Genomic DNA, 13,303 nt, shown 5'->3' on the forward strand with positions numbered 1-13,303 from the left:
TGTCTTTCTTCTCCTTAAACTCAGAAGGTCTTGCGGAATTCCTGCTATAAAGCTGAGTCTTTCCAGCTCCTTTCTTCCATGGGAGCACATAAACAATACAAGGCCCTTAATATCAAAATAGTTACCTTGCTAAACCCAGAAAACATGTGAAAAACAAATACATCAGTTTTATTATGGTATTATTTATTAAGTTTATACATTTCATCAGATTTTTTTTTTGGAATGGGAAAAAAAATCTAGAATGAAGAAGCTAAATAATTTTTTAGCTCTTTTTATGTTACTGTTTAAGTCAAATAGCATATTCCCATCTACTCTACTTCTGCTAATTGAGTGAGCTTTGCGGTGAAAACACAAACAAACCCTTAGTTGTTTTCATTGTTTTGTTTAAAGCACTAAGAATTCCCTAACTCTGCGGCATACTCAGTGAAATGGAAGTGCCAAAACAAAAATCCCATAAAAAGTACTTAATGGCATAAAAAATTAGACTAAATTGTATCCATTAATATTTACTTTAAAGCTTCTAGACCTACTTCAATTTTTCTTGGTTTTACTTACATTAAGTTTAGGAATCTTAAGATTTACTATAAACTCCTATTTTGCCTAATCTGTTTTATATTAAAATAAATAATTTTCATAGTAGAAACTGAGTCACCAGCCTTAAAGCTCTTTGAGCAAATAGTTTCAGGTCCTAATAGAAATTACTTCATTTTTTAAATCTATTGCAAATTGTCACTTAAAATTTATGTGAGGTCATTGGGTAATAAAGATTTGTTGTGTGTTCTTGCCATCAGAAAAAGAAACACAGCTACTTCATCCTTAAAATTTTACCATATATTAAGTTCAATACTCACTCCAGTATATATTAGGAAAATATGTGCAAATACTATTTTTTCCAGTCCAGGTAATCTTTCTCATCTAATTTATTGCTGTAATAAACAAAATGATAGGATAGACTATCTCAGCACATCAAGTCTGAGAATGAATTTTTTAAACAAAAAGTTTGCTGAAAATTGTTGATTTAGACTTGCTAAAGGGAAGAAATGTTCTTTCAGTTCAGAAATGGACTGAATCATGCTAATCCATTAAAATATGCTTATGATTTGGGTGGTTGTATGTCAGTGGTGATTACCCTTGATTTACAAAAAAAAAAAAATCAGCCTTGCCAATCATCTGTTAGACTTTTGTGTCTCTTCCTTCCTCTGGCATTTACCAGCTAAATTACAATTATAAAAATGGGGGAAAAGAGAATATAATGTTGGTATGATTGAATTTTTGGAAATACCAGGGAAAGAAAAGTATTGAAGAATGGAAGTTCCTGATTTCCACATTCAGATATTTGTGGTCTTCTATACTAATCCAATTTGTCTAAGCAGGGTCTCCTTAGTTCCCTGAGTTCCATGGGATATAATCTATTTACAAAGGTTGAAGGAGGAGTGTGATGTAGGGCTATAGTAGTTATTTAGCACATTTTCTTCATCTGTAGTAAAGGATTGATGTGGACGAGAATGTGTAAAATGCACCTGAACTTTAACTTCTCCACCTTGACTCCCCAAGAAAAGTGCCTTCTTCTCCTTACCTTTCTTATTGCTTCGAATTTCATATTATCTGAAAGAATTAGTTTTATTCATTCCATAGTAAGAATTACTTGATCAAATAGTCAGAACCCATACTTACCAAATTTTCTCAATGGTAAGTGAAAATGTGGATTTAGAAGATAACTTGTAGATAAAAGAAGACCTGGGTTTGATGAAGGCTGGCTAAGTAACAGGAAAAAGTGAAGTGAGAAGTCTGAGAAAGGGGTCAGAAAGGGTGTTGGCAAGCCATCAAAGGTGAAGTAGTAGGTTTTTCTGTAGGCTTATAATGATACTAGTGGAGGAATGTGTAAATTGGTGTTAGTCTTTCTAGACCATCTGGAATTTCTTGTTTGTCCTGGTATCTTCTTAGCTAATCTTTCCCTTCCTGAAAGGAGAAAATTGGTGTTTCTGATTGATCACCTGTATGATAACTTGTAGTATTCATAGGATTTTCCTTTTCTGGTAATTTACCACATACCTATGCTTATTCTCTATTTTTTTGTGGTTCTGGGGTTTGAACTCAGGGCCTCATGCTTGCTAAGCAGGTACCCTACCACTTAAGCCACACTCCAGCCCTATTCACATTTTTTTGACAGTGTCTGGCTATGTAGTCCAGGCTGTCTTGGATCTCACTATGTTACCCAGGCTGGCCTCAATACCTTGATCATCCTGCCTTAATCTCTTGAGTGCTGGGATTATAGGCCTGTACCACCACACCCAGTCTACCTCTCACAATTTTTTTTTTGCTTCAGTGGAAAAAAACAGGTAGTAAAATTTGTAGACTTGTCAAGTTCTGACACTAACTAGCTTGGTGACTCTGCCCTCATTTTCCTGGATCTCTTTTTTTTCACCTGTAAAATGAAAAGGAAATGGGTTATTTTCTAAAGGCTCTTTTAGCAAATGACTGTTACATAAATTTTAAACTATGTACTAAAGTTTTTGTTGGGGATTTGCTATGGACTAAATTTTGTCTACCCCCCTTATTCTTATGTTCAAGTGTTCCTGCCTAGCAAATGTGAAGCCCTAAGTTCAAACCCCAGTACCACAAAAAAAAAAAAAAAAAAACCTCTGTGTTTGAGAGCTAACTCTCAATGTGACTGTATTTGGAGACAAGTCCTATAAGGAAGTAATTAAGTTTAAGTGAAGTCATAAAGAAGGGGCACTGTTCTGATAGGATTAGTGTCCTTGTAAGATGAGGTAGTGGAGAGCCTACCCTAACATGCTCACAGCAAATGGCACATGAGGAGCAGTAGCTTTGTACAGCCAGGAAGAGAGCCTCCACCAGAAACCAAACCCTAACATGGTCTGGATTTTGGACTTTGTAGCCTCCAGAACTGCAAGAAAAAATTTTTGTTGTATAAGGCACCCAGGCTATGGTATTTGTTATGGTAGCCTGAGCTAAATAACTCAAGATTTAATCATATTAGGTATGTTTTTATGAGTTAAGCCTATAGTTTATATTGTTTGGAAAGGAAATATATAACTTCTTTTTCATGTATTAGGACCCAAAATGTTTTAACCTGGTGGTGGAAATAAGACACCATCAGTTCTGTTTATCTTTAAGGTTCTTAATCCTGGAGAATTATATTGAGTTTGGTTAGATGTTAGGAATAATAAGTAAAATTGAATTTTTGAGCTAAGCTACTGAGGAACCTGAGTACAGTTGAGAAGCAATCATTATTTGATGGCAGAAGAAATAAATCAAGATACAGGGCTTCTCTATTTTCCTCTATCTACCTTCGATATATGTAATCTTGCTGAGTACCCTTGCCTTAGTAAATTATTATTATATTGATAAGATTGATACTATTTTGTTAATGTTGCTACCTATATTTATTCTATTTATTCCACCTATTTATTCTAAAGAATCTAATCTTAATGAATAGTAAATTAACAAACTGAGAGCTCACCATGGTCTAAGATTTTCTTTTTAAACTTCCAACTTTGCCTTGTATGGAAGGAGAGGTAAGCTTTGCAGTACAATATTGTTAAGTACATATACCTTTTTCATTGTCTCATCTAATTGTGGAAGTGGGCTATATATAGTACTAAGGTTTGAACACAGAGACACATGCTTGCTCGTCAGGCACTCTACCACTTCAGCCACACCCCCAACTCTTTTTGCTTTGCTTATTTTTAAAATAGAGTTTTGTGGTTTTTGCCTAGGCTTGCCTGGACTGTAATTTCTTTTTTTGCCTCCTATGTAGCTAGGATGGCAGGCACATGGGCCACCATGCCTGGCTTACTAATTGAGATTGGCCCTCTCTACCTTTTTGCCTAGGCTGACCTCAAACCATGACCCTTCTGATCTCCACCTCCAGAGTAGCTAGGATTACACACATGAGCCAACCACACCTGGCTACAAACATAGATTTGGTTTACATCAATAAAAGTGCCAGAAGAAGGGCATTAGAAGTGGTATGCAACTTGTATTGGGGAGTGTGTTATGCAGATTTACATTGCTTTTTGTACTTTTGCTGATTCTGTGCAACTACATTTCCTTGAGAACCACTGTTGTCTTGACAGTATTGGCTGCCAGTTGGCAGATGGGATGCACCTGGATTAGGTGGTTACTTCCTGTTTCTGTCTACAGACTTGGAAAAATGGAGTTTATATTCCTCCAAAGGTTTCTCAGAATGTAATGGTACAAAATATGCATAAGTAGGATAATTCTTAAAAAGCTATGTCTGGTTACCCTCAGATAAACTTTTCCATTAATATTTCATCTCATTTTGAGACCTTTTGTAGTTTGTAGTTTTTAAAAAATGTGTGTAGGTGGCCTTAAACCATATGGCAAAAGCATTTTCCAAAAGCATTCAATCTTTGTCTCACTATGAACTATTTCCTTGTCATCGAGTAGCTCCTCTCAAAAGGATCAAAACCATTTTTCTTCTTTGGTCTGATTTTGCTGATGTCTAACATACTTTTGGGAACTCATACATGCTTTAATAGCATATTTAAGAATGAAATCGCCAATTCCTTCCCTCTGTGTGTTGGGTCAAGAAAAAATTTTGTTGCTATTTTTAGATAATACGTATTAAATGTTCCTGTAAGTCATTGCCCTGTACAAAGTAGTTACCACACTCAAGATGCTGTCTCTTGTGCTTAGTGATGTTTATTCTGTTTCAGTCTAGTTTAAAATGCTTAACTTCCTGGATTCTTTTTCCCTTTAATGTTGCTTTTAGACATTTTAAGTTATTTTTAAGTCCATGAACATGTTTATATAAAAAATGTTGGATGAGCATTCGTAAATGAGAAATCAGAGTCCCAGATTTTTGAGGAATAGTTATATTCTGTCTACTAAAAATCTGATTTCTTCCATCTTCAGGCACCTGTCCTGAATACAGTAGGGTTGATCAGTAACACCTTCCACCTGCCCCCACCTTTGACAGGACTTCCCTGTAATCCTAACTCCTAAAGCAGATGTTGCCTGGGGCAGGTAAGGAACAGGGAGAGTATAGATAATTCTGCATCTGCTTTATCAAGGCTCTTGAGAACACATATTCAACAGTGCCTAAAATTCAAAGAATGCTAAATGTGAAAGAGAGCATAGCAAGTTATTGAGATCGTCAAGTTACCTGTTCCTTGAATGTACTGTGCACTTTTACATCCCCATGCCCTTGGTTGTTGTGGAATGCCTTTGTTCCCTGGCTACCTTGCAAAAATTCAGCTTATCCTCTAGCATGTAAGCTCCAAATTAATTATTCCCTAATGGGTGATAGCCTAGCATTATAAGAAACTTATGTAATTGCCCCCACCATGTGTTTTAATGCCCTAGTATATTTCATAGTACAGTACAGTATTTAGTTTGTGTACTTTTTATCCTTTATGTTTCCAATATTTAATTGAGCAGATAGTGTTATAGTATTATAAGAATGATGTATGTGTATATTTTACTGAGCTAAATAAAGAGAATTAAAGGTAAGATACTTTTAAATGACTTCATTTCTAGTGTTTTTGATAGGAAATGAATTCACTCACACTTTTAGGTTTCTCATTCAAGTCACCGAGTAAGAGAATAAACAGTATAGTTCTGCATTATCGAGAAGCCACCATAGTAAAAGACACAGTATTCTACATATCACAGTATGATTCACATTATTCTGAAGCTGCCAAAGCTCCAAAGAACTTCTACTTAAAGATAATATATAGTCAGTATGATGGGAGAGGATTGATATCTGTCCATAGAAATCGTTGCTGACATTTGGTATACCAAGTTACAAAGTGAAAAATGAGGTAAAATTTAGCTTTTTGTTGTTGTTCATTTAGTCACATATGCATACATTGTTTGGGTCATTTCTCCACCCTGCTCCCCTTCCGCACCCTCTCCCCCTCTCCCCCTCAGTTCCAGGCAGGTCCTGTTCTGCCCTTATCACTAATTATGTTGAAGAAAAGACATAGGCATAATAAGGAAGACAAAGCATTTTTGCTAGTTGAGTTAAGGATAGCTATACAGAAAGATTCCTACTATTGCTTTCGTGTAACCATGTTGATTCAGCTCTAACTGATCTTTACATTGGTTCCTGATCCCCTGCTAGGGATAACCTGTCGTTTTAAGGTATCTGTATTAGTTCCTCTGGGTGGGGACATCAAACGCTTTCATGTTTTGGGTTTTCTACCTATTCCTGTATCTCCCGTATGTGCTCTCCCCTTTTCTTGTGATCCAAGTCCAACAACATTGCTGCACTTGCCCTAGATCTAAAGTCCGCATACGAGGGAGAACACACGATTTTTGGTCTTCTGAGCCTGGCTGACCTCGCTCAGAATGATGTTCTCCAGTTCCATCCATTTACCTGCATATGATAAGATTTCATTTTTCTTCATGGCTAAGTAAAATTCCATTGTGTACAAGTACCACATTTTCTTGATCCATTCATCAGTAGTGGGGCATCTTGACTGTTTCCATAACTTGGCTATTGTGAATAGAACTGCAATAAACATGGGTGTGCAGGTGCCTCTGGAGTAACCTGTGTCGCATTCCTTTGGGTATATCCCCAGGAGTGGGATTGCTGGATCATATAGCAGGTCTATGTTTAGATTTTTAAGAAGTCTCCAAATTTTTTTCCAGAGTGGTTGCACCAGCTTGCATTCCCACCAGCAGTGGATTAGGGTTCCTTTTTTCCCACATCTTCCCCAGCACTTGTTGGTGGTGGTGTTTTGGATGATGGAAAATTTAGCTTTAAAGATAATGTGTATGTTTTAAGATACTAATATTCCTATGAGTAACAAAAGACTTGGTAAGAAATTTATTACATATGGTATGTACCCCTAAAATTCAAATTTTTACAAAGCAAAAATGTATCATACCAGTGTTACATGAATAACAGTGAATGAGTAACAGTGAATACTCACATTAATACAGACCATCCCCAACTGTGGGGTATTTATCTTTTTCTAAAATATCCTAAAATGTGTATATTAATTTCATAAAATTGGCAGAAAGTTGCTTATAATTAGGACATAATTATTTTTAGACTTTTTTTGTTGTACTAGGACTTGAACTCAGGGGCTCATGCTTGCTAAGCAGGTGCTTTGCCACTTGAGCCACTCCTCTAACCCTAGACTTAATTGTGGCTGTCATTCATTTGAGGCAGAATCAAAATAACTAGTGTATTAATCTTCATTTAAAACCACATTATTTTTTATGTAATTTTATTATAATTGACACCCTACTCTGTGATGGTTGAGATATATTTATAGGCAACACTTTTGTATAAAAATTAAAATAATTTTTCTACTTAAAAGTATTAGTTTGTTAATATTTGCTATTGCCCTTCACCTATCTGAATCCTACTAATTTTTGTAGGGCAAACTGAAGATTATCAAGCATGACAAACTTTTGCTATGGCATTTTAGACATGGTTTATGTGGCTTATTTCCTTTTATCTTGTATTAGTTTACTGCGAACGTCTACCTCCTGTATTGGTTCCAAGAGAACAATGACTGCCTCTTGTACTTCCATGTTCCTTCCTTAGCACCTTTCCCAGTGTACACATAACTGCTATATTGTCAGAAAGTATTTATTCAAGTTGTTGATTCCCCCTCCCCGATTTTCTAAATTAGACTGATGAATCAATCAGTAACTTGTTGTTTAAATGAGAAATCCGGCAGTCACCCATGATTGTTAAGGCTCTGTAGTCAACATTACCCAGGTTTGAGTACCTATTTTATTATGTATCAACTGTGGGACTACCTTATCTGAAAGTAGGCCTCCTAGAGTTTTTGATCAGTGTTAATTTGTTAAAATGTTCATTTTGATGCCTAACACATAGCACATAGGACCCCCCCCCCAATACAATGTACTTTTTTTTTTTTTTTGCTTAATGTAGTCTTACTGATCTAGAACCTGAGCTCATTGAGAGCTTATATCTCAGGCACTAACTTAGCATATGATAGCTATTCAATAAATACTTGAGTTGAATTGATTGATTTACCCTATTTTTATCTTCCATTACAGCCCACTGTTTGTAACGTGGAAGATTGGTCGAGACAAAAGATTGCGTGGATGCATAGGTACTTTTTCTGCCATGAATTTGCATTCAGGACTCAGGGAGTACACACTTACCAGGTGAAAACCAATTTTTGTTACCTCTGCTTCTACGTTAAAAAAATGCTTATGAAACTTGAACCTAATATTTTAACTCCTTTACCTTTACTGAATTATTAACATTCTTAACTCCTTTCCTGTCAAACTTTTCCTTCTCTTTGACCAGTTACCTTGTCTCTTACAAAATCCTATTGATATTTATTATCATAATGTAAAACACTGTGATTATATGTATTCTGCCATAGATGTTTGGATGGGATATTTTTTCTTCCGGTGGCCAGATTATTTTGTATAACTTAAAAAAATCAATGACCAAATTGTCAATGGGTTATCAAAATATATTATTTCTATAATAACAGTCATTATTTTTTCCCTATTAGACCTTTGAAAAATAGTTGATATCTCTTTCATCTTACACATTGTGTTACACTTTTATGTGCTTTTAAAGTTGAAAAGAGAACTTGGGAAGAAAGTGATGTCACAGCCTGGCAGCATTATCATTCACATTCATACTTCACCCCAAATTAATTGTAGCTTGCTTATTTGGTTTTATGTAACACAAGGACAAAGTAATGAGTGCCTCATTATGGTTGTTAAGACTTTGTTCTTAATTTTTGAAATCACAAAAAGCTATCTAGCATGCTGATTCTTTTTATTCACATTTAGACTTCTAAATGTTCCTAAATTATTTCAAAAGAAGAAAATTCCTTAATAGGGTTTTAGTAAAAGAATTTCCTGGTTTTGGTCATATTTTAGAGTGATTATCTGTCACAGTTTCTATAGTTACAATATGTACATTGTCCGTCCAACATGAAATTGGTCCTTGCTAACTATTGGTACTTGGTGCAAGTTGTTTAACCTCAATAGGTGAAGTAGTAATTACAGTATTTCATTCTATATACTGAATAGGAATGTCAGGGAAATAAAATAATCAATCATGACATTGCTGTAGAATATTCATTATTTTACTGTAGAATTATATAAAGTAGGCTCAACTACCAGTTAATAAAACAGTGTAACTGAGTTTAATATTCTCATATTTGAAGGTGTGCAGTAGCTCACAGCTACATGAAGCTCAATAAAAAATCAGTTGTTCAGAGGGTCGCATTCATTTTTTAGCTTTTCATAGATATTACATACTGGGTGTTTGGACTTGATTAACATACAGACTATAAGAGGTCAAAGTAAATATTCTGGAAAGAACGACAACTTTCTAAAGAGAGTATAGATGCTAGCCTAGATATGCTAGATTTTTTTTTTGTCATGTTGGGACTTTAACAGATTCTGCTAATGGCAAGCTTTTGGGACAAATACATATAAAATTTCTCACTTAATAAATAATCATAGAAAACTTACTGTACATTTCCCAAGGTAACTTGCTATGAGGTACACTGATTCCTTAGCATTACCTAGAAAAGTATTCTGTGGCCAAGTAACTTTGGTAAACACTAACTGTCCAAACCACTAACATGGGTTAATAAATGTAAACAGCCCTGCTCATTGCAGGACTTTTCAAAGCCTTTTTTGTTAATATTATGAATCTTTAATAGAGAGGTATAGAAGGCATCATTTTCTAGACTTTAATTTCTTTGACTACAAACTTTTTTTTGGCAGTACTGGGGATTGAACTCAGGATTTCACACTTGCTAGGCAAGTACTCTATCACTTGAGTCACACCCCCAGTCCTTTTCCTTTTAGGTTTTTTTTCCCCCATTATGGTCTCCTGCTTTTTACTGGGACCAGCCTGGGACTGCAATCCTAATTCTGCCTCCCAAGTAGCTAGGACTACATGTTTATATCACCATGCCTGACTTTTGCCCAGACTAGCCTCAAACTGTGGTCTTCCTATTGTTGCCTCTCAAGTACTAATATTATAGACATGAACCACCACACTTGACCCTTGTAGAACCCTTCTTATCCTCCCACTCCAGTGTCTTGTGCTATTAATATTCCAAGGAACACAATTTTGGAGATAACTCTGTTGTGAAATTTGGATTTTTCTTTATATTTGGCTAGTAAAAAGTATATATTTGATAATACAGAAACATTTTGTGCTTTCTAGTGAAATTTTGGCTGAAATCTCATTTATCAAATATTATATACTTTAGAAATCTTTAGTACTGGTAGCAACTGGTAGCAACTTGATGGTGTTTGAAGAAAATAAATACTTTTGCCTACATTGATAAGAAGGGATAAGTATCCAACTTTTCTGGACTTGTGGATTTATCACCAAGGATAATAATTACTTGAAGAATTGTAGTGTTTTTTTGTTAACAATAATGTGATCAAAGTGAATTTTTCACAACCATTGAACTTGGAAATTTGCCTACATCTGTGTACCTTATACTCTCGTGGTAGTCTGTGCCTTTTCCTGTTTACGCTTCAACTTTTTTCCTCATGTTTCTATACAACTTCCTCACATTGTATGAAGCACATTAAAGAGGAGTGTGTATGTACATTTGATTTTGTGTATGTACACATGTATATATATGAATTTGCTTGGTGTAATTTCATTTGATTAACATTAACAATCAAGTTACTTAGAAGAGTTGAACAAAAGAAAATAAGTCTTACAAAATACAATTAATCTTTTTTCCTGAATTCATTTTAGAGTCACAAATTATATGTTGTCAATAAAGAAGTTTCAATATAATGTTTTTCAGTCCCACAATATTCTTATTTCTACCTGCTATGTTGCTGTTAATGACTGTCATTGAGAATTTAATATTAAGTGGGTTCAGAGTTGAGTTTTCCTCAATTTATTCTTCCTCTCTACTCTTGGGAAATAAAACTACACTGAATCTTGAAAAAAAAGAATTTAATATTTGTCAGACATTACCAAGGAGCTTTATACACACACTCCTCACAACAGCTCTTTGGTATTAATATCCACATTTTAAAAGTGAGGAAATAGATTAAATAATTTAAATCATATACCCATTCATACTTCCAGTAAGTGGCAGAATCAGGATGCAAATCCAGGCCATTGACTGCAAAGTCTGTGCTCTTGATGGCTATATATGCACATAACTCTCATAATCAAGTTGTGTGTTGTACTAGTTGAAATTTTGGGTTATTTTAGATTGAAATAAGACCGTAAGAATAGAAACTTAAAATTTCTTATAATTCATGTTTTGTAGCTTAATTGTGAAAGTAATGAACTTAACAGCAGGTTACTATAAATGTAAGTCATGGGTCAATAGTTCTTCAGATTGTGAGTTAAATTTGTAACAGTATTTAAAATTTCTTAAAATTGCTAGGTGAGATTATAGAAATTATATAATTCAAGGTTGTATCAACTAGTCAGAATAAAGGTGAATCAAATTATTGTATAAAATGATAATGCTTGTTATAAAAATATACTAGTGTGCAATATGAAATTTTATTCTTTGCATAGCCTAGTCTTCTAGAAGAATACACTTTTTTTCTGAAAATAGTAATTTGTGATTCTTGGAGTCTGGTCTTCCCATCATAAAACCCATAACTTAAAAAATGAGTAAATATAATCAAATGAATTTGGGTGCTGGTGGCTGAAAGGAATAAGAAAGCAAAGTAAAAAAAATAACCCTGAAATTTCCAGGTATAAGTGTCTTAAACAATTAGAGCATCTAGTTATTCATTGTTTTCATCTGTGATTAGATAGGCTGTTGTTCAGTTTTCAGAGTGCTACTCAACTTTATGCTTTTTCTTTTTTATTGTGGTAAAAATATACGTAAAATAAAATTTTGCCATTTTAACCATACAATTCTGTGGTCATCTATCATCTCCAGAACAGAAACCCTACTGATTTCCTTTTACCTCTCCTACCCTTGGTATCCACCATTCTGGTTTCCATCTCTTATGAACTGGACTGCTTTAGATCCCTATTTGTCATCACATGACTGGCTTACTTAGCATAATTTGTTCAAGGTTCATCCATGTGGGTAGCACGTGTCATATTCCTTCTATTTAAAAAAATTCCTTTTTAAGGCTGAATAACATTCTTTGTATACACACACACACACATATTTTGTATATCCATTCATGCATCTGTGGATGCTCAGGTGGCTTCTACCTTTTGGTTATTGTGAATAATGCTGCAATAAACATGGCCATACAATTATCTGAGCCCCGTTTCTTCTGTAATCATTAGCCATTGTATAATAAGACAGCTTGTTCATGGTCCATTAACCTCTTAAACCTTTCCTTTAAAATTTAAAAATTACCAGATACTTAAAAAATGTCTATCCTGAATTAAGGTTTTTTTGTTTGAACTCCAGGCCTCACACTTGCAAGGCAGACACTGTACCACTTGAGCCACTCCACCAGCCTCTGGATTAAGTTTTGATTCATAAGCATTGTTTTAAAATTAAAATACTTGTCATAGTCAAGTTGTGTGTTTTCCTAATTGAAATACTGATTTATTTTAAATTGAAGTAAGACCTATAAATAGGCTGAGTATTTGTAAAAATGCATAGTTTCCATGTAGAAGGCATGAAAAACTTGTGGGAATTAGAACATGAAACTATTAAGGAGATGACTTTTCTCTGTTTTTGGAGGTTCTGCGTAAAAGCAGAAGAGATTATAGTAAATAAGCAGGATGTAGAGCTGAGGAGCCATAGAAGTTGGTGTTGAAGTACACAATTTACTGTTTATCTGTGCTCAAGACTTCAAAGTAGAAATGTTCTTTGTGCCAGTTGAAGAATAATTTCTATTTACCAATTATTTGTGAATTTTTCTAATAGTTACTTGCATTTATGGCTTTTATATGTTAGAAAGCAAAGAGATTTATTTTTCCTCTTTTAGTAACTTTTTGTACAGAAGAGAATTGTGATTAACAGAGATGAATGCAAATATCTCATTCAAGGAAAATTCCTTAAAATTTTGACTAATAAATTACCCTACAAAGTGCATATCTATTTCTTTGTAAATACAAATTGATAATAAAGTTTTTTAGAATACATAAGTGATTAATAGATGTGTTATTATTTAGTAAAAACTGGAATGTGGTCTGTCACCATACGTAAAAGACTGTCTTTCCTGACTTCTTTTTTTGTTATACTCAGACCTCTGGTAAGTGAAACAATTATTGTAGGTGCTGGCAGTGTCTGGAGCATGATTCTGAACTGTGCTACTTTTGTTGGGCTGCTTAATTCTGAAAAATTAGCAATGGAGGTTTAGTCCTTTCTAGGAAACAGTATGA

General features: G+C 34.5%; 1 protein-coding gene across 1 annotated transcript in view; it reads left to right on the plus strand.

The window, feature by feature from the left end:
• Nucleotides 1-13,303, plus strand: part of Ammecr1 (AMMECR nuclear protein 1) — a 114,742-nt gene that overhangs the window by 49,442 nt on the left and 51,997 nt on the right. The window contains exon 2 of the mRNA XM_074063156.1: nt 8,032-8,142. Coding sequence (XP_073919257.1) covers nt 8,032-8,142 — 111 coding nt within the window. The remainder of the gene's footprint in view (nt 1-8,031; nt 8,143-13,303) is intronic.

Source organism: Castor canadensis, chromosome X (genome assembly GCF_047511655.1).
Source record: "Castor canadensis chromosome X, mCasCan1.hap1v2, whole genome shotgun sequence".
Lineage (NCBI taxonomy): Eukaryota > Metazoa > Chordata > Mammalia > Rodentia > Castoridae > Castor > Castor canadensis.